Source organism: Metopolophium dirhodum, chromosome 1 (assembly GCF_019925205.1).
Source record: "Metopolophium dirhodum isolate CAU chromosome 1, ASM1992520v1, whole genome shotgun sequence".
Classification (NCBI taxonomy): Eukaryota; Metazoa; Arthropoda; class Insecta; order Hemiptera; family Aphididae; genus Metopolophium; species Metopolophium dirhodum.
The window spans coordinates 65,893,669-65,916,162 of NC_083560.1; the positions used below are offsets into that span (position 1 = coordinate 65,893,669).

A 22,494-nucleotide genomic window follows, 5' to 3' on the forward strand; every position below is an offset into this window, starting at 1 on the left:
CCCAACACATAAAAAATTGTAAACTGAAAATGTCCGTTAACCGTTCAAAACAAATCAAAATATTTTTAAATTTTTATCGTGTATAGAAAATGCTAATATAAACAACCAGTGAAATTGCCATGTATCTACGGTCTATTGTTTCAGTGTTTTACCAAAAACCAAAATTTTATCTAAAACCAATTTAGCGTAAAAATTTCCGCTATTCCTTAATTTTTTTTTGTTTTTCTTGGTGCTTTTTAAAAATACTGGGAATTTTAAATTTTGACTTCCTGAATGCATCAACTAGGTTCACTTTACCATCGAACAAGATACTGATGAAGAAAATCAAAGCAGTTTTACTGCTCCAAACAATGGTGACAGACACAAAAATAAAAATAAAAAAACACACATCATTGTAAAATCAATGCATTCATCGCTCCGCTCTGAATCTAAAAACAGAAGTCGTTCTTTATAAGTGTTTTTTATTTTTTGTATATGTATATATAATAATATTTTAATAAAAAAAAAAACAATTTTGGTCGGGTAATTTGGTTAATTTTAGCCGTCGGTAGATACCTATCTACGCGAAAAGACGTGATTGGCCATCGTCCAGGAGTCGTTAACTGCTATTTCATCGTAGCACATAATTATTACTGGCGACGATCTATTTCGATATCGATAGTCCTGGTGACACTCACGGCTTTATATACAGCGCACAAAACTGACACTTTGCCATTTCGCGTGACGATTTATTACTCGGGACGAATCGACAAGTAATTTCAGTACATTTTCATACCGCTAATAGGTACTACCTATATCTACATACCTATACCTGCTACGAGAATTCAGAGTGTGATCACGTTTTACATATAAATAGTAATATAATATTATAATATTATAATAAATCAAAATAATATAATGTATATTGTTATTTAAGTGTAGGTGCCAACCTTCTAATTGAATACAGCTGCAGTGGAGATTTTTATTTTTATACACTTGATGAAGTCCGTTTGATACTAAAAAAATCGTGCGGTGACACAAGACGCCATCGTAATCTGACGACCCAGAAAATAGGTAGGTACGAGTTTTTTTTCAGAAGGTAGGTATATATTATCATCCATATTAAAGGTGGGCATTATGAACTACCTAGTCAAAAAGTTAATTTCTAGTTCTAATTTCATAGAGAACTATTTGAATTGAATGTTCAAATAACTTAGTTTTTGAAATTGTCAGTTTTAATATTGTTTTATACACATAATAATTATTACAGTACACGTGGTTTTAAATAAAAAATAATTTAATACTATAAAATTCATTATGTTTCTCGATAAAAAAATAAATAAATAACTAATATAATATTATAAATAGGCCCAAAATACTTTTTGTGTGAATGTGTGATACCTACCTACTAATTAAAAAAGTAGGTAGATTATTATTTTTAAGCTGAATTAATACCTATGTCTTTCCGTATTAACGTTAAGCTAAGCAAGTTAAATGTATTGTATATTATATGCTAACTGCGAAATCCTACTTTCTAGATCATGAGTTCACTTAACTTAAGTTCAGTAAATTATGTTCATTAATTTGTCCACATTTTCCTATGGAAGAAATCCTACTGGATATCGTAATAGACTGTAACTTGTAAGGCACTGATCAGTCTACCGGAACGCATAATATAATTTGCGCCGAACACGAAAGTGGATCGAATAAGTACAATGTACAGTCGGTAGGTACTCAGCCAATCGGAATCTTTAAGTAAATTTATGCGTCATGATAATGATATAAATTAAATTGCATCAATGGCAAATGTGTGCATTAACAAATTAAACTTAATAAAACCAAGTTAAAAAGTCTGTTTTTTTCATTTTCAAACTAAGCTAGTTAGTTAGTTTTGAATTTTTAAATTAAAATAAACAATTACATAATTCTTGAAAAAGCTATTTTAAACTAAATGTGCTACTAACCTGTGATTTCTTTAACCATGGTACCATAACTAGTGTCTAGTGTGCAATTAGAAAGAATGGAAGTATTTATTTTTTATAAAATATATTAGGTATTTAAAAAATTGAAAGTTGCACAGCAATCACTATTTATATATGATATTAATAGAAATAAAAAAATAATCAACCCCTTTGAACTATAAGTTAAGTCAATATTGCTCACCTTTGATTAGGTTATTTGACTATTTAATAACAATTTTTTTTTTTAGATTTGTAAAATACGAACACGATTATTCTAATAATTCTATTCCACTTGGACGGTATAATAGATAATAATATTATGGAAATGAACGCTATCAACGATTGCGTGAAGAACTACTTGTCTCACGGCGGTGGTGGCATCAAAGGCTATGGTGGGTGGACGATCAGCACTGGGTCTGAAACAGTGGCCGGTCGTGGCGTCGTGGCCACCCGAGACTACAACGTGGGTGATGTGATATTCATGGACGTCCCACTGATCGTTTCGCCGAGAGCGATGGGCACGGACGGAACCGGAAGCCAGCCGGTGTGTGCAGTGTGCTACGCTGTAATGACGACGCCAACCGGATGTCCGGGTGGTTGTCGGTTGCCGGTGTGTGGACGCCAGTGTGCCGATCGTCCCGAACACCGGGAAGAGTGTCGGTACGTCCGGCAGTTACGCCCGAAAACCAAAAGCGATGGCCAGACGTGGTCGGTGGGCATTTACAATGCGATCACGGCCGTCCGGGGCCTATCAATCAGGGATGGCAAGTACAGGTACTTCCTCGACGTGTTGCAAAAGAAATCGACGGACAAACTCATGTTTGAGGTATTTCTTTTTGTTATACCTACTATATTTACTAAAAATATATGTGATAAAAGAAAGTAAAAAAATTAAAAATGCCCACAAGCCGGGTTCTTATATATGTATATATTATATTATTATGGCTGGGTAGTGTGGTGTGTTAAAAAAATATTGTCCTGTTACCTACTTGCATACGTGATGATGGATAAATGTAGTTATTGTCTTAAACACAATACGTTGTGTGAGTACGACAAGGGCTAGAAGTTAGCTTTTTCAGTCTGTTGGAACGTTTGTGACTTCAAGGAAAGGCTGCCTTCCCGCAAAACCCTACGTACCTTTTATTTTTTGTCACGCCTCTGCTGCCTCTGAAAACGCATGTATCAATATTACGGTGTTTTATAATTAACTGTTCTCACTTCTCATTGATCTCAGAGCCAAATTTAGGGTTTTCATATAGAGCCACTATAATATTTAATATATTAGACAAAAATTATTGATACGTGCATGTTTACTAATCTTTCTGAACTTTTTGCCAGCGGAAAAAAAGTATTTACAGTCCGCTGGTTCGAAAATAGTCACTTATTAACCAACATTGAAAATTAAAATTTAGTTGCAGACCAGACAAAAAATATATTATTCATATCATATAAACGTAGACATTAGACTTTCATGGCTGGAGGATGGAGGCCTAAATATTACTAGAGAAGTGAAAACACGCCTGGCTTCTCTTTCACCTATAGAACAACTTTTTTTTATTTTAGATTTTATTGATTGTACGTACCTACTTATGACAATCAAAAAACTTATAAACAGATTATTGCCCTGCAAGGTTCTATCACCTATGATTGAAGTAATTATAAAAATATTTGAATAATTAAACCAAATACCAATACTACTCCCATCTTATAGTCTGACATGATATTTGATTTTCTTAAATATAAACTACTCACTGGCACGACAATTAAAACTAATAGTATAGAGGTAAATTTTTATAGTTTATAAATATACACTTTTTGTCAGGAATTTTTTTTAAACAAAAAGATTAAATTATTAAACTCACAAACTATAAATATAGGTACATACGTGTAGATATTGCGTGTAGAACATTTTTGTGTGTGAGGCCCAATGCATTTTTATTTTTACTGCTACCACCACCACTACTTTTATAAGTACAAACTGTACAATTTACAAGTCCCCTATCTTTCCAAAGGTTTGTTTTTTTTTAACATTTAATTCTCTATTATGATAAGTCAATCCCATATTATTTTCATGACCTCACATCAGCACAACCCACCACCCGCCCATTTATGTTGAGGCACAATTATTATCTTCACCACGCCACTGAGTACATAAATACCATATTACCTAATAGCAATCAGCAACAAAAAATCTTAAGGGGCAACATTTAGGCAATTTCTAATCTAGCCATAGCCGCCCGGGATCTATGTGTTAGTTGTAAATGATTAGTGTGAGAGAAATTAAATGCTCGTACACGCATTCACATGTCAATAACTCGATAACCATATAAATTTGACTACACGAATTTTACAAAAACATACATTTGTTTTGACAAAATTGAAGTTAGTTAACGTTGTCTGATTTTGATTCTGAAAAAATATTTGAATTCAGCAGAAAAATGTCTATAGATCATAAGAAACATTTTCAGTTTTTAATATTAGTTTGAATTTGAATTATGATTCGAAAAAGTTCATATTTTCAAGTTTTCAATTAGGTATAGTTCACAGTAATATAAAATTTAGTTTTTACAAAGTGCTTCGTAGGATCTATAGACAATTTTTCAGAAATCAAAATCGGACAACGTTAACTAACTTTAATTTTGTCAATAATTTAGGTCTTTTTAGCTAAAATTGACGGCAGTAGCGAGGCCCCTTAACTTGTATCACGACAAATAATAAAAGTTTATACTACGGTCAGATTCTTGTTCAATTGGAGTATAGGACATAAGTACTTATTGCCATTAAATATTAATCCATCTTGACAATTTGGTTTCATAGTTTCTGAGTTTATGAATTTTGTCGGAACCGGGGATCCGAAACCATCCGTTTTTCAGGAGTTCATTATAGGCAATTTTCTAAGCATGTACGTAAAGACTGCGTTAGGTTGCGTATAAAAGACGCGTACATAGTAAGACCACGTAATCATTTTAGTTTGTATGATTGTGTTATGAAATAGTTGTGCATGCACGTCCATGATGTCAATAATAACTAATAGGTAAGTAATAACGCGCTAAACGAATTTTAATTTTTTAGTTTTTTTCAATCTTTTGCAAATTATATTGACAAACTTATGTATTCGATTAAATTTCTGAAAACATATTTGGATTTTTCATGAAGTTTACTTGCAATCAACTTTCTTATATTTCAAAATTTATTTATTTTAGTTCAATATTTTAAGCATTTAAAAATTATTAATAGGTATTCAAAAGTTAAAAATTTAATTTTAATGTTAAAAACCCCAAAAGGTAATTTTTAAGAGTTCGATTTCAAAGAAGAGGAATTGTCGTTTTCAAGTGACCTTTATCACAAATTAAAATATGTTTTAAAAAGTTATAAGATTGTCAGTATCTATAATAAATTGGCATAAGATAGGTATATGTTCTATTTTGGTAGAAAACACAATCGGATTTGAATCTATTTTATTTTAAGAATGTCCTTTCATACGAGCAACTTGCAACTGGAATGGTATTAGAAACATATATTTTTAAAGCTTTATATTTATGTTAGTATATACCTCTTTGCTAGAATTGGTTACTATATTATGGCGTATAATGTAAACTGTATACACTAAAGTACTAAACTGACTAAACCGTACGTCTGTTAATAAATGTGTGATATATCCTACCGATTTTATGTATCCTACTCTTACCATCCCTTTCACCAATAAACATGCCTATTATGCATATTATAGTTTTCCCTAAATATGTTAAATCATACGAACAAAAATAAAATTTGTCCGTATAAATGCATACAATATTAGCAAATCATCAAGATTCAATTCTATAATTTTTTTTATGTAAACACAAATGTTCTGAAAGCATTTAAATCAAAGTTTTTTTCTAGTTTTTTCTATACATGTTGATAAAAAATTGTTGATTCAAAAAGCTTGAAAATGTAATAGAAGTTTCCTTTTAAATAGTTTATTCTGAAACTAAAATATAAAAATATATATATTATGCACAATTTTTTCATAGACATTTTAAAATTTGAACAAAATTAGATATTTACTATAATTTATTCACATATAATGACATCAAATGTAATGTTTACGGCAACAATTATTTCAATCTACTGTATATTAGGTACTATTTACTACCTCTAAAAGTAGAATAAATGACTTTCATAGCAATATAAATATATCATAATAATATATCCTTGGTCAGTGTTGAATCCAGGTATACTCCAGAGGGGGCGAATCCTCTCCCTGGAATTTAATTTACCACTCTCACCATATGACGAATCAACTCTCAATAAAATATATTTATTAAATATTTAAATGTATCATAGGTACTCGTTACGATTGTATTATTTGTATTGTTATATTATTATATCAATTAATAACATTTACCTATACCTAACGTTCACACATTTTACATCGAAATACCTACCTAGAACTTTTTTAATCGCGTTCAATAAAATATAAATATAATTTCTACCAACTTTTCAATTACGTATACCTAACTATAGGTAGATATATAGGTATAGTTTTATATTTAATATTTAATATTATAAATAGGTAGAAGAACTAAAAAGAAACATAAGTATGGAATTAGACACGAACGATGAACAAATAATGGTAACTACTTGTAAAATAATGGATGCTAATTGTTTTGAAACAATAGTAAATCGTTCCAATAAATTAATAAGTTTGAAAGGTCTGTACCCTGTAGCAGCATTTATGAATCATTGTTGTGTTCCAAACACAATGCATAACTTTAATGAAAAACTTCAAATGATCGCAAAAGCTTCCTTACCGATATATAAAGGACAGGAAATTACTACTAGTTACACGTATTCAATTTGGCCTACTTCACTACGACAGAATCACTTGTTGACGTCAAAACAATTTATTTGCACCTGTAGTAGATGTTGTGACACAGAAGTTAGTAATCATAATATTATGATTATATTTACAGTTTTTACGTTATAACTATATCCTAATTTTAATTAATTTTATTTTTACGATAGGAATTTGGAACTAAATTAGCAGCACTAAATTGTATAGTTAAAAATTGCGACGGTCGAATTTTACCAATCAATCCATTAGATAAGAAGTCGATTTGGCAATGCAAAATGTGCACAAAATTAGTATCGAGTACAGAAATGATATGTTTCTATAAAGATGTCGAGACTTTAATGAAAAGCATAAGTGTATTCTGTCCAAAAAGCTTTGAAGCAATTTTAAAGTCATTTAATATTCATAAAGACAGCCCATTTGTAATTGATTTAAGATTGAAATTTATTTGGAAGTCGAAAAACCACAGTAACGTTGGATTTTAAGAAGTGTAACATAGTTACTTAATAAATTTAATCAAATAAAATTTGTTTTAATATAGGTTTGAATCTTGAGCAATTGCTTTATAAAGAAAAATTGTGTATGGAAATGTTGGATTTAGTACAAAAACTAAGATTAGGTCAATGTCGATTAGTAGGTAAATATAAAATTGCATATTATAATAATAATACCTTATGTATTTATGTACGAATGTCGAATACAATCACAATAGTTTATCATCTAATTAAAAAAAATACAGATATTAACCAACTTCTTATTAGTATAAATCAGTTTTAATTTTGATTTCTTGTACGTCTTAATAATAAATATTAATATTTTTCCTGTTTTTTTTTTTTTTTTTTATCAGCATTAGTGTTAAATACAATTATAAATACTAACCTTTTTTTATTTAATATCAATTAAATTATTATTACATATTAATTATTATTATACCTATACGATTATATTTTAAAAGGTTTAATATCTCTAGAACTTCTGAAGGTGATCAGAGAAAAAGCTTATCGTTTCCGGCAGAATTGGAACACAAAAACATTGAATGTACGTACACAATATTTTTATGGTTTTATTAGGTGAATTTATTTTATTTATGCATTTAAATTGAAGATTTTACACCCACAAGGCCGGTATCCAGGTTCCATCTTAAAAACACGTACCTACAACATTGAAAATTTTTAGTTTGACAAGACCAAATTTGCGTTATTACATATTAGCTTATATTATAAGAATGAAATGAACTATTATAGAACATGTAAATTTAAAACAATACAGGGTCGGGTTTCATCACACAATTGTGTGGGGGGAGGGGGGGAATTCTTCCTTTAATTTTTTGAAGACGATTCGGCATCGACATTTTATTTATATTTTGACCTAACAGGTTCCAGTGACTGTCCTTAATGTTCCCTTTTACCCACCTCTATTAATCTGTTTATTCGTTGATTTCTACAATATTAGTTAGTTTTATACTAAACATAAATAAAATGTTTATGTATAATATATATACGCTGAATGAAAGGGGCAGAGAAGGGACATCTACCCCCAGGCTTAAGTTTTTAAAAACGCGTAGAATTTTACAGTTTATACTTAAATATGTTTACCTAATACCTATGTAAATAAATTATCATTTATATTTTAAATTCCTGTCACGGTGTCACAACATGTCTGAATCTGGCCTTGATTATAAGAAATTAATTTTTTTAGGTCTTCGAAGGACAAATAAGTAAACTGAAACAAATATATACTAGTGTTTTGGACGAAGATGCAAACTTGGACAACAATAATATTCAATAATTTTACTATTTGAATATAGTTATTGGCAATATTGAATCTAAAACGTCTTGAGTAGATTTTTATGTTATAATAATAATACATACATTGTTATACATCTTTAATTAATAATTAACATTGTTTTAAATTTGTAATACAGTTTCCTTAGGTAGGTACCTCTATCTATATTTTGTTTAAACTTTCATCTGTCAAGTGTCAGCCATAAAATATAATATTTTGCAGCCTGCAGGCCTCATCCATAATATATGATACATTTATAATTTATGTACCAACCTATACCTAGGTACACTAGGTACAGTCTTGTAAAAGATACTTTTAAAATTGTATTTGAAATACAGATACAAATACATCCATTCAGAAAGTATTTCAAATACATTTCAAATACTTTTAAGAAAAAGTATTTAAGAACAAAATATAAATACTTGCCATGTATTTAAATACTTTTCAAATAATTTTTTTATTTACTTTTCCACTAGTTAGTTTGCTAAATTAATTTTGTAATTACTAATTTAAAATTGTCATGATACATTCATCTAGGTATTACTAGAACTTTTTGTACCACTTTAAATTGTATACTGAAAAATGAAAATAAACAAAACTTGTTATATTATAAAAATTTTTTAATAATAGGTACCTAATTAAACAGTTCTTAATGAAATATAAATGATGTGGATATACAGAGCTAGGGGACAGGAGTTCTCAACAATTATGAAAGAAAAATATTTTTATAATTTATAAATAAAATAGTATAATAATTTTCAAAAAAAAAAAAAAAGTGACGACCGACGAATAATTTCTTCGAATTTTCAAAAGTATTTGATTTTCAAATACAAATACGTCTAAGACAGTATTTAAAATACTTTCCAAATACTTAAACCAAAAAGTATTTAAAAAGTATTCTAAATAATATAAAAGTATTTAAATACATGTACTCAAATACTTTTACTCAAATACTTTACAAGACTGCCTAGGTATTATGCTAGCCATAATGCTATGCAGGTTAACATAATATACTGTTAAAGGTAAGTAGGTAACTACCTACCAATGTATTATTTATAGTCATATGACATATGCATGTACGATATACAGCCAAACAGATTACTTACCGCAATTTCCGGGTGGCGGGCAGGGTGACGCCTTGCTTAAAGGACACTATGAGATTAATTTTGGGCAGTGTTTGGAAGGAACGGATTCCTGGAACGAATTTATTTTTAAAAAACGGAACGTTGAACAAATTCTTTTTTATACAAATGAACGAGTTCTTTTTTTCAAGTAAAAATAACAATATATTTTCCGTTCCTTTCTAGTTCCAATAATTTACATAGATATCAGATATGTAAATAATTGAAATTAAGATCTATATTTTTCAATGTGTATAATGTATATTTCCAATTAGTGATCGTTATCGAGTATCGACGTTAATCGTTACTCATTAGTCATTAATCACTTTATTAATATTTCTCATATGTTATAATTCATATAGAAATGAGTAGGTACCCATATAAAATATAATTATTTTTAACAATAAACGATAAGACAGTCGACATACGTCAGCCAACAATTTAATTTTGAAGAAAATCTCAAAATAGAATTATAAGATATATATACTTACTTGTAGGTATATTTTATAATTAAAAATTAAAGAACTATATGCATATGAAAAAAAAACATTAATGATTAAATACGAATTTTTATTTTATTTGGAACTAAAAAAGGAACTCGTTCGTTTACCAAAGGAACGAAGTCTTTTTTTTTAATGAAAATGAATGGAACGAATTCCTTTTTTCAGGAACTTGCCAAACACTAATTTTGGGGCACAATTTCTAGCACTTTAAATGAAGTAAAATAGTCCTAAAAATCTAAAAAAAAACCACAACAATTATTGTATACTAGACGCATATTAATTTTGTTTTATTACTTATTATTTAATATATGAGAATATAAATATACGTATAACATGTTACAGTCAGTTTAATAAACCATAGAAATATTAATATAATATATGATCTAAATTCTAATTAAATAAAAAAATTTAATATAAATAAAACATATTTATGAAAAAAATGTGATATCAATTTAAAAAGGTGGGTAAGTGGATGTAGCTCTGCTGTACAATAGTTTATAAGTGGGTCACTGTAATGGATGGTGTTAAATTTGAATTCAATGATATAATATCATTGTATAAGAAAAACGATTCTGAGCGAAAACGGTCAGTCAGCCTATGATATTACTGATATGTTTGATGATATTATTGTGAATAAAGTAATTTATATGTATATAATATATATATATAACGTAGAATTTACGTGGAACCTTGTTTTAAATTTTAAATTTGATACATTTTGTCAAAATTTGAACTTTAAATCCTTATAAAAAAAATTGTGACTATGTATTTTTAATATTTTTCAACTGCTATTGTAAAAATATATCAGGAACCTGGCATTAAATTTTCACGCTTTTTTACCCAACAAATACAATTAGAAAAAAACTAAAAAAATTGAAAATAGACAATGTCCATAAGCAGCTCAAAAAAAGTCAAAATATTTTTATAATTTTATGGTGTATAGCAAATGCTAATATAAACATTCAGTAAAATTTTCATGTATCTATAGTTATTCGTTTTTGAATAACAATAAAATAACAAAACCACTACATGAGAAATCGAGTGAATATCCAATATTGTAAAAATATGAACTTCAAACTCTCGTAAAAATTTAATTTGTCTTTCTTATAGAAATTTTTTTTTGATAAAGGTAGATAATCTTATAAGGAATCTTGTATTACATTTTAAAATCTTAGATTTAAAAAGAAAATTTTTATGAATATTCTTAACTCAAAATAATTTGATTATTTTCATGATTTTTCCATATTTTGTCAATTTTTAAACTTAAAATGCTTATCAAAAAAAAAAACTGTGACTAAGGATTTTTAATATTTTTTCCAATGTCATTGTAACAATATAGTAAGAGCCTTGTATTAAATTTTCGAACTTTTTTACCCAACAAATAAATTTTTATTGACATCCTTAGAAAAAAAGACTAATAAAATTGGAAACTGAAAATGTTCCTAATTAGTTCAAAACAAATCAAAATATTTTGAAAATTTTATCGTGTATAGAAAATACTAATATAAATCAATGAAAATTTCATGTGTATACGTTCATTTGTTTTAGAGTTACACCAAAAACCAAAATCGATTTTGTAGAAAACCTATTTTGCGTAAAAATTCCATTTTTTCCTTAATTTTTATGTTGTTTTTCCCGGTGCTTTTGAAAACTATTGGAAATTTTAAATTTTGACCTCCCCAATGCACCAACGATATTGACTTCCCCATCAAACAAGATACTGAAGTTGAAAATCCAATCATTATTTCGACTACTTATCGTGTACACAGACACAAAAAAAAAACACACATAATTGTAAAATCAATACATTCATTGTTCCACTCAGAATCTAAAATTCGATGATAACTGCTAGTTGACGACTTACGAATTTAATATTAATCTAATAGGCTAAAAGATACAATATTTATACTTTATATTGTTGTATTATTATATTTATATATTATATGAGTTAAAATCAACCTCATTCTTCAGATGCTCAAACATCCACCACAGGACGACCAATAAAAGAAGGGTGGCCGGTGGTTTCGGCGCCACTGATTCTGTGACAATACTTCCAATTTCCATACAAAATATATATATCTATAGTCCATACATTCATATTTCATACCACAATAAATAATCCATCTAGTCATGTAGGTTATGACTTATGTTTAAATAATGTGAAATAAAAACATTTATGTAACCTACCACCTACGCCAGTATGACTATATTCTGAGTAACAACTAACAAAGGAATTTAGAAGGTCCGATCTTGGAAGTCGAAGTGCACTTCAAATTTTAATGCTCAATAGGAATCCTTAATTTAATAATGAATACTACAAAGTAAAAATTTTAAACCCGAGAAGTCCTTAGTTAAAACAAAATACAGTGTTCAAATGTGATTATTAAGATGTTCTACCAAAATCATTACCTAATTGACTAGATATTATAATTTATAGGGCTTTATAAAAAATATTTGTTTAAAAACCCATTTAAAAAAAAATGTGTTTTAAACATGTGAAAAAAACCATCTTTAAAAAACTTTTAAGACGTTTGTTTTGTTTTTTTCCAACCCTGGTTTCGAGTTAACATGTCAAATTCTGTCTCTTAACAAAATAACAAAAATACAAATTGCGGCCTATTCGTGATTTAGCACTATTTATTTTTGAAAATAATTTGTTCTGTGGATATTCAGAAGTTTTATAATTTTGTATTATTATTTTGACTTAGCCAGTCACAGTCCACAATTATTGCTACTGCCGAGTGCCTATAGATCATTCTCTAAACTGAAAATAATTAAAACTTATTTAAGGAACTCAATGGGAGAGAATCGACTATCAAATATTGCAGTTTTAAACATTGAACAACATCGTATTAAAGAGTTATCTTTAGATAAAATTATAACGGACTTTTAAAATTTAAAGGCAAAGAGGATGAAGTTTTAAAGTAAAGATTTATACTTTGGTTGTTGAAAAGAATACTGTTAATAGTTACGTTTTATATTTCTTTTTGTTTACTGAACACTGTCGTAAACAAATTTAAGAAATTATTCTACGGTACATCACGATTAGAGTATAATTTATTGTGATAGGTACGGTTAAAAGCAATTTATTACAGGAGTGAGGTAATATTATGATGTATGGACAATTGGGGCATAAAAACACTTAGTTGCGGCACTGTATGCGGCTATTAATTATAAGACGCCTACGTCTATACCTACTTGTAAGTTGTTCCTAGGTATAAGCATAATTTGTTATTGTACTATTAATAGCAACTGTAATAATTAATGATATTATATAATACGTGTAAGGTTAGGTAAACATCTAAAAGCTTATTGGGCGAAACGGTTAGATATTGTATAAAAAAAAAATATATTATATGTTAATATTATAGGACGAAACGAAGTGTATTTTTTTTATCTTATTTGCAGGAAATTATTACAGTTGTTATACATTTTATAGGAAGGGCGTACACATATAATCTATATTATCTGCCTATATTTACTGTTTTACACAACCAAAACTGTAAACTCGTTGAAATTAAAACTGGCCAATTTATGAATTATAACAACAGAAAATACGAAACTGTAATTATTAATAGATTGAGAATTATAAATTGTGCTACTTACTAATGAAATGTATGATGGCATAAATTAAAAGTGAACCTCACTATGGTTCTATAGGTACGATGCACCTATTGACTATTGAGTTATGTCTACGAGTCTACCCGTATAACAGAGTAACAGACTATCAGATATTGCACACATCACTTACCATAGTAGAATAGGTACTACATAAATCCGTCCCTTTGAAAAAAGTTCACTTTCTACAGCCTTAACAGTTAACACAGGGACGTACCTAAACATTAAGAACAACGAGAAGAGCAAGAAAACAATATATTTTATTGCACTACATCTATAAAATATAAATATTAATTTTGGTAATCTGTGCCGTGCCAGTATGACAGAAAACGAAATGTCGTAATGGCATAGGTATTATGATGATGTAATCTGCGCAACACCTTCAATGTCAACTATAGGAATTTACCTGATAAATTAACCGAGCTTACATCAGTTATAACTGTAGGGCCCGGATTTTTATGCAAATGCATATTCTTCTACAATTTTACTAGAATAATTTCGATTAAAAATTTAGTTTGTCGACGTTTCATAATGCATAATCTATATACAATTTTTTAATTTGCATATTTTTGCACATTTAAGTGCAAATTTATAAGTAAAAATGACAATAAATTACATATTTCTTTATCTTTGCATAAAAGTTGCAATATTTTATAAAAAGTAAATCAGACATTTTTTTTTAAAGCTATTTTGAGCATTAATTCTGGAAGTTTTTTAAATAGTTTTTAACCTAACCTTCTCATTTTGAAAATCTTAAATTACATTTTGTAGTTTCGTGTCGGTTTTCGTTCTAAAGCTATATATTGCGTTTTCTGTCGTTAATATTACATGTATAATGTATATAGTTATATCAAATATATAATAATTAAAGGTAAATAGGTAATAGTCTGTTGGTATTTTAATTGTATTTTTTATTTCCATAATTAATTTTTAATCATTATACATTTTATAATCGTTAATATGTTTGGTGTTTTTTAATGAGCAATAAAGAGTTTTATTTTACATATTTTTGAATTTTTATGTGCATATTTAACAATATTTGTTGCATACAAATCCAGGCCCTAGTTATAACTTACCTACATATAACACATAAAACGTGAATAAATATAACATGGACTATTAACAACACGAACAATAATTGGACAATGAATTATAATATTCATGGTTTTGATTTTAATCATATTTTATTATTAATAATAATAGCATATACTTATATTTTTTATTTTACTTCATGGTTTATGTATAGGTACATTTTAATATTTTTCTTGAAATGTACCTATCTATTAAAATCAACTCAAATCAAATAATATGAATATGAATAAGTTTAAATACAAATTATTACTAACTATAAGGCAGGTGTACTTATTTAAAAGTTTCATAAAGTATAATTTGCGTAGGTACAAGATTGCGCAGATTAGATAATTCTCTATATTATCTATTTTTAAGTGGCGTAAATTACAACCTCAAAGTGTATTTTGCTAAACAATGAACCGATAAAGTGTGTTGCATTGTGGCTCTAGTCTATCAACATTTTTTGAGTCGATAAAAAATTGCAGTGCAACACCCCTTAGGTATATAGCCGTTTATTCATCTTTTTGTGCTGTACTGTTTTTATGCAACTTATGATGAACCGTGATTTATATTTTTTAGCTTTTTGATTTAAAATAATTGTATCAACCTTCATCAAAGTATCAAACAAAAAACCTAAAAAAAGTCTACGATTTCAAACATCAATAAATATTTTGAAAAGTAACTATAGGTACCTACATGTTTTGAAAATGATATCATATTGTGTAGAAAATACTTAAATACCAACCAACATGAATATTATGGTATCGGTAGGTATGTAAAATATTGAAGACTTTCTATACGGTTATTCATTTTTTAAACGAAATAGATTTTGTCAAAAACTTGTTTTGCGTGAATATTCCTATTTTACGTATTTCTTCTAAGTTCTTACTTCTTTCCGATTATTTTTAAAATTAAGTATTTACTTACTTGGAATTTATTACCTTCGAGTTTCGACTACTCAAGGTCCAAACTAGAACCAATTTTCTACACCAGAAATTAAAGCATTTTTTCATCATTGTAAAATTATCATACATCATTCACTGTTCCGCTATCAAAAACTAAAACGGATTTGAATGAATTAATCTGGACATTTAGGACCAGGTATTTTGAAAAAAAAAAACTCATTTAGGTACCTTACGCAGCTGTAGGTACCTATTCATAATTTATGACTGATATATACTAACTAATAAAGTAACAGCCAATAGATAACTAATATATGCGTAATAACTAATGATTTCTGTAATTGAAACTAAACCGTTCCGTATGATAAAATTATATTTGCCGCGCCGCCCAATAGGTTGGACAGTATTATCTATTGTACCTCCATATATCTAACGATACCTATCTGTAACCTCTTTGGCTATTTAACAGCAGCCATGTTCTGCCGTAAAGAGAAACAACGAATAATATTGGTCTGATAAAAATGTATGTTTCAGGATTCTGTGGCGATAAGATAGATGAATACTAATAATATGGCAGATGGAAGCGGTGAATCGTAAACTTGGCCAATTTACCTACTTACCGTCAACTGAATAATTTATGTCCGTTTAATTCAATTACGTGTACTATATTCGTATTCGCCGTCGAAGTTTCCAGTCTTGTAAAAGGTTTTAAATTTCACTTGTCGTTGCCTTTCAGTTACCTACCGCCCATAAATAGGTAATTTTTGTGAAATGTTAAAGGATGTACACCATTATTATACTTACCTACCCATTGTTTAGGCACCTACCTAAAGATGGAAGTCTGCACCAGTGAGAATGGAAACTGTGCGGTTGCAAGTGAAGATTTGTCGTGGGCATTGCAAATTGGCGATCTTGACACGGTCAAAGAACAGTTGCAGAGACTCGCTAAAGAAAACGGGGTAATTGTTTTCAGATCTTGGTTTAATATTTCCTGACAAACATTAATCTAATGATTTTGTATTCATGTATAAACAGTAGGTACATCATAATTGAAGATATTCCTGTAGCACATTAAAGACATACCTAATAGGTAGGCTAGGTTTTTTAACTCTTATAATTCGAGAGCTATTTACATTTTGTTTAAAGCTTTTACTAAGTGGGGACATTGTTTCTACAACTTCAATTAGGAATATATTATTATATTTTCTATAAATATCGTCTTAACTCCAAAGTGAATAAATTGATTGATGCAATAAAACAAATTATATTATATTAGTACCTATATTTGTTTTTATTTTATATATTATGTGAATTCAATTATACTATTATATTTACTGAATAAAGTAAATATGAATTGATCTGAACCTATGTTGAATGTCATCAATAGGTAATAGTTAACATTTTAGAATAATATGGAAAACATACCTTAAATGCAAACTGTAATGTTCTTACTAGAAATTAACATACTTTAATAATTTTCATAAAATAATATTTTCAATCCAACGATCACTATAGTAAAAACATTTTTAAAAATTAAAAACCATTATATTATAATACAATTCAAATCTGTTAGTGTTTTATCCTGATTCATTATTTAATTTAGTATTCTGATATATTTTGTCACAAAATATTACAAATTTAAAAGTAATTAATTATTTCTTAAAATCTATTATTCAAATAAAATATTTATTAATGTAGATTATAGATACAAAATATCTGTATGAAATATTTATTAGACGACATAATTATATATTTGCAGTGCTCAACTTAGCAAAATTAAAGTAGGAGGGCTCTGTTTATTTTTAAAAAAAATAGGGTCCCCATCACTTGTTCCTAGTATTCCTACATGTAGTATCTCCACAACCCCTACTATCCCTTTTTAAATAATATAAAATATATTTATAATTAATTAATTTAAAAAATAACAAAATACAAGTTAATATAATATTACATAGTTATTTTAATTCATAGTTCTGTGGTTATGAAATAATCCATTAGACAAATTATAATTGTATAACGCTCATTTTAATAAAAATGCAGAATCAATAAGCTTCCCTTAAAGTACATTCCCCAGTTCCCTTAAAAATAATAGTACTGGTATGCTAAAATTTCTGTGCGCTAAAAATTAGTTGGTATACTCTTTCCCCCTGCCTCCCTCTCAAGTCGAGCACTGTATGTTTGAATAGATAAATAAATAATTAATTATACAGTTAAATCATGTTTTTAAAACATTCTTAATTTTAAATTTTAAATTTTATTTTATAATAATATAAATGTAATCAGAATATGTACCAAGTCAGAGATCTTCATCTTTTTTTACAGCAGGCAAAATATGTTTGAGAATTATTTTGCCATGGTAGGCAAATGTTTTACGTATTTCATTTTTGAAAAAGTCTGCTTCTGTATATCGGTAAATCGATATATTATTGAAATAATCCCATGGGTAAGTTTGTTCTTAATTTGGAATAGACTCCTCGTGTTACAGGGTGTAAAATTGTTGTAGTCTGGTCTCCGTGAAACAATCTGACCTGGTTATTTAATGTAAAATTGATAACTTTAAGGTGAAGCTCTACTAGTAATATTTTTTTTTATGGAACATTTTCAAAGATTCTAATGTGTTACAAGGTTTTTGGGCATTGTGCGATTGAATTCCTGACAATACTTACAATTCCTTGTATACTTATTTATTTTATTAATTACGCCCAAGATGAGCAAAAGTCACAGAATATATTTTCTATTTACATTAATTAGTTGTTAAAGAATAAAATAAACATGGTAAATCATAATAATAATCAAAATTTGTAAAGTTATTACAATAAGGGTGAGTAAAAAAATTTCTTTGGAACAAATCTCTTAAACAGTCTTCAAAATACATTCCTTAATAATTTAACCGTCAGTAAAAGTTTCTCCAGCTACGGTCAGAGTTTAAAACTTCAAATATATCAGATCATAGATTACCAGTCAGCCAGTTATATATAAACGCATGCTTAGTTCCAAAATGTCTATGAATTCATTCAAAAATGCAACCTATTCAATCTTTCATTACAGATAATGTGCGGAATCATGATTCCACATTTCATTAAAAATACGGCACTCTTTAGTCATTAATCACTTTAAATTTTTCATATTTTATTTAAGTTAATATTTAAACATTGAAAAAAACACTTGATGAAAAATAATATTGAGGTGAAATTTTTTTTTCTTGACTATGATAGTGACGCTGCGTGCCAATCTTTAAGATTACAATAATATTTATTACTGATGTTGTAACACATGTAAACGTTATTAATGACTAAAGACTCAAATTAAGTTTAAAAATCTACATAATTATATGGGTACTGGATTATTATATACCCGCCCGTGCGTATGAAAACCTTATAGCCCCGCCACTCAGATTTTTTTATCTCTCCGTCATCAATCATAATAAATATATTTGAAATAACGTACCAAACAAATAATAACAAATAGTATATATTTCATAATAATTATCAGTCAGCACTTATGTTGGTGGGCCTGTTCCAAAAGCTTAGTTGTAGGTTAAAGACCACTATGTTTCAGACCCTTACACTTGATTAACATATCTATTACAAATATGAATTATTATATAATTTTAATTACACAATTTAACAATATTTTTTATTTGGATTTGTGTACTTTAGGATTGGGATATAAACAATGTTTCAAATGGAAGAACTATGTTACATAAGGCTTGTGATTATGGTCATTTGGATATTGTCGAATATTTAATTAAAAATGGTGCTGATATAAATGTAAGTAGTTGTTAATTTTGAGAAATCTGACCATAATGTTACTATTTTTAATATAAAACCTATGATTTTTCACCCATTTTATTAAAAAGTAAAAATGTTATGTACATAACTCTTAACTATATAATTTATTTGTCAGTATTATTATTGATTTTATAATATATTATCAAATGTGAAATTTGAAATGAAAGGTAATATTGCTTATATAATAATGTAGTCTTTATTTGTCACAATATTTAAAGATTGTATACATCGAATGTGAAATGATAAATGATTATATCTAAATGTATAAAACAATTTGTCCTGACTGACTGATTCATCATCGCCTGATTGGAATCTCCCCAAACTATGAGTATTAAATTTAGTCACTAGATTTGTTTTATGATGTAGAGACCCACAAAGAAAGGATTTTCCAAAATTCTCATTTTAAAGAAGTCTTTAAACAAGGATTTTGAAATACTAAAAAACTCATAAGGTACTCATCCTAAATTCGATTTTTATTCTTCAAAATCCTTTAAAAAATATTCTGCTTTAGAATAGGAAATTAAAACTATATGTTGTCAATCAAAAAAAATAAAAATAAATTTAAAAATCTTGAGAGTAAAAATATTAAAAAATGTATTTATTTTAAAATGTTGTTTTTTAACGACTGAAAACCATGTAAAAGTTTTCAAAAACATTTATACTTTTTGAAGTAACGGGTATTCAATTATTAAGGAATTACCCAGTATATAATAAATATCTAATATATATATATGATAAAATGAATTAACAACAATGGTTGATTTATCCTCTTAAGTACTTTAAGTAGGTGTTGAAAAAAAGTTTTAAACACACTCCAAGTCTCAAGGAATCTATTGATATAACTTTTATTGAAACTGGTCCAGTATGTTATGCGTATATTAATTACAGACAGACCAACATCCATATATATATATAAATGAGCATTTAAAGATACCATTGATTATAAATACTGATCAATATTTAAATGAAAATCTGACAAATATAAAATGTATTACATACATTAAACACGTTATAAATTGTATTTATTTTTTAGAAGAAGGACAATTTTGGTATTACTCCATTGCTGTGTGCTCTGTGGGAAAATCATTTCAAGGTTGCCAAGTATTTAATTGATAAAGTAAGTTAATATAATAAATTGTTTGAATAGTTTAATTTTTTATGATTAAAATTTTTTTTAGGGAGCAGTTACAAATTTATTAACACCACAAGGATTGAAGTACTATGAATGCATTGAAGATTCTGAGATGATAAACTTATTAAAGCGACTAGAAACTCAATAGTTAATTGGATCCCCTTAATTCAATAACTGAATAATCCATCAAAGTCTATATGTACCTCTAATGTTATTTACATGTTATTTGGGATAATTACACAATATAATAAGTAATAACTAATTACATTCAAAAATTCCTTATATTTAAAATAACATTTTTAAAGGATAGTTATCATTGTTATTATTTATTAGTTATATGATATAACATTTCACATTTATTTATCAACTCATTTTAAAATATTCTAGATTCATGAAAGAAACAATTATAAAATAATGACTGGAATTATAATATTTATAAACACTTGTTCCTATAGTAAATTGTTGGTGGGATAATTTGACAATAAGTGATTAAGTTTTCATTGTTATTATTATAATTATTAATGTGTATCAATAAAGTAATGAATGATCAATTAAAATAAACACAATAAATGTGAAATTTGAGACACTTTTATAAGTAAATTTATATTAAAATTCAATTTTTAGCATGCTTAGACATGTTTACATACTCTTTTATATTAACAACTATGTTAATCATTTTAAAGTAATAAAATATTATAATCAAATTATTATTGTTATAATTAATTACTATTTATTTTATTTATGTTTAAATATAAATCAAATGCTACTTTTTTCCAGCAGTTTGTTTGTTTTGATATAGGTAATTTATATTTGATTATCTATATAAGATATTATGCTTGTTTACAGAAATTATTTATTCTTTGCATGTTTAAGTTTTGATGATATATTAATACATTTATAAATACAAACAGAAAAGTTATAAACATAATTTTAAATACATATACCTTTAATATGAATATGATTTGTGATTGATACTTGATAGTTAACGAATTAAAAATTATTGTTGGAATTGTATATTTCTGTATTATTAATTATTATAAACATTATTATTATTATTATTATTATTATTATTATTACAATCCAGATGAATATTGTTTAATATTAGTCTTTAGAAGCACTTATATAATACATTTATCCTACTGTATTTTTTTTTATTATTATTATCATTACTTCATATTACACTATTTAATTTTTTTAATATATCTTTATCTATTTATTTTTTGAGTTTTTATATTTGCTTTAATGTCTGAGCGTATGTTATTATTTTTGCTGTTACACATTTGTTTAAATTATTGCTTATATTCATTTAATCATACTGTAGCAATATAGCTCATTTTCAATAACTGATTTTGAGTTAATTGTTTTGAATCATCGGAGTATAAAAGCATTTCTATAGTATTTTAATTCACGCAATACTATTACAAATGCACTTAGCCGCTAGCATATTTTCAATATAACTATTCAAAAAATATGTATTTTCAGAAATTCACTTAATTTATATAACTGGATTTTTAATTATATTAATATGGTAACATTCACATGAATATTTGAAAAATTAATCAGTAAAAATAAAATAACATCTTAGAAGTAAGCATCTTTGTATCATTGTAAATTATGTTTTTGGATTTCCTGATATTCTCTGCGTTTACCTCTGGAGTACATATTTATTATTGTTATTTAATTATTTTATAATTCCTACTTTTTAATTGTTTTGAACAAAAAAAAACATTACGAACACGGACATCTATCTTACCAGTTAGAAAATTAAGCCATGTTAGTGCGTCTGCAATTAACCAC

At 27.3% G+C, this 22,494-nt stretch overlaps 2 protein-coding genes across 6 annotated transcripts; both read left to right on the forward strand.

The window, feature by feature from the left end:
• The first annotated feature begins 717 nt into the window (after positions 1–717).
• On the forward strand, positions 718–16,445 carry LOC132936137 (SET domain-containing protein SmydA-8-like). Of its 5 annotated transcripts, none has more exons than XM_061002824.1 (8): positions 718–855; positions 922–1,053; positions 2,189–2,766; positions 6,496–6,861; positions 6,948–7,242; positions 7,316–7,411; positions 7,730–7,812; positions 16,309–16,445. In XM_061002824.1, the coding sequence occupies exons 3-8, from the start codon at positions 2,260–2,262 to the stop codon at positions 16,327–16,329; spliced, it is 1,368 nt and encodes a 455-aa protein (XP_060858807.1). In that variant the 5' UTR covers positions 718–855; positions 922–1,053; positions 2,189–2,259; the 3' UTR covers positions 16,330–16,445. The 5 variants fall into 5 exon arrangements, with proteins under 5 accessions (XP_060858807.1, XP_060858809.1, XP_060858804.1 ...); XM_061002826.1 differs by having other exon boundaries at positions 7,745–7,812; XM_061002821.1 differs by lacking the exon at positions 16,309–16,445 and adding an exon at positions 8,473–10,446.
• LOC132936138 (myotrophin-like) lies at positions 16,342–22,284 on the forward strand. The gene is made up of 5 exons (XM_061002827.1): positions 16,342–16,531; positions 16,594–16,733; positions 19,434–19,544; positions 20,599–20,682; positions 20,744–22,284. Exons 2-5 carry the CDS (start codon positions 16,608–16,610, stop codon positions 20,843–20,845), a joined length of 423 nt encoding a protein of 140 aa, XP_060858810.1. The 5' UTR covers positions 16,342–16,531; positions 16,594–16,607; the 3' UTR covers positions 20,846–22,284.
• The last annotated feature ends 210 nt before the right edge of the window (positions 22,285–22,494 follow it).

What these genes read in the sequence shown, in the direction of transcription:
- LOC132936137 (XM_061002821.1), top strand. Translation starts at nt 2,260, where the DNA reads ATGGAAATGAACGCTATCAACGATTGCGTGAAGAACTACTTGTCTCAC. An exon ending in CGGACAAACTCATGTTTGAG is followed by an intron (nt 2,767 to 6,495) that starts GTATTTCTTTTT and finishes TATTATAAATAG; the next exon opens with GTAGAAGAACTAAAAAGAAA. An exon ending in AGGTCAATGTCGATTAGTAG is followed by an intron (nt 7,412 to 7,729) that starts GTAAATATAAAA and finishes ATATTTTAAAAG; the next exon opens with GTTTAATATCTCTAGAACTT.
- LOC132936138 (XM_061002827.1), top strand. Translation starts at nt 16,608, where the DNA reads ATGGAAGTCTGCACCAGTGAGAATGGAAACTGTGCGGTTGCAAGTGAA. An exon ending in GACTCGCTAAAGAAAACGGG is followed by an intron (nt 16,734 to 19,433) that starts GTAATTGTTTTC and finishes TGTGTACTTTAG; the next exon opens with GATTGGGATATAAACAATGT. An exon ending in CCAAGTATTTAATTGATAAA is followed by an intron (nt 20,683 to 20,743) that starts GTAAGTTAATAT and finishes AATTTTTTTTAG; the next exon opens with GGAGCAGTTACAAATTTATT.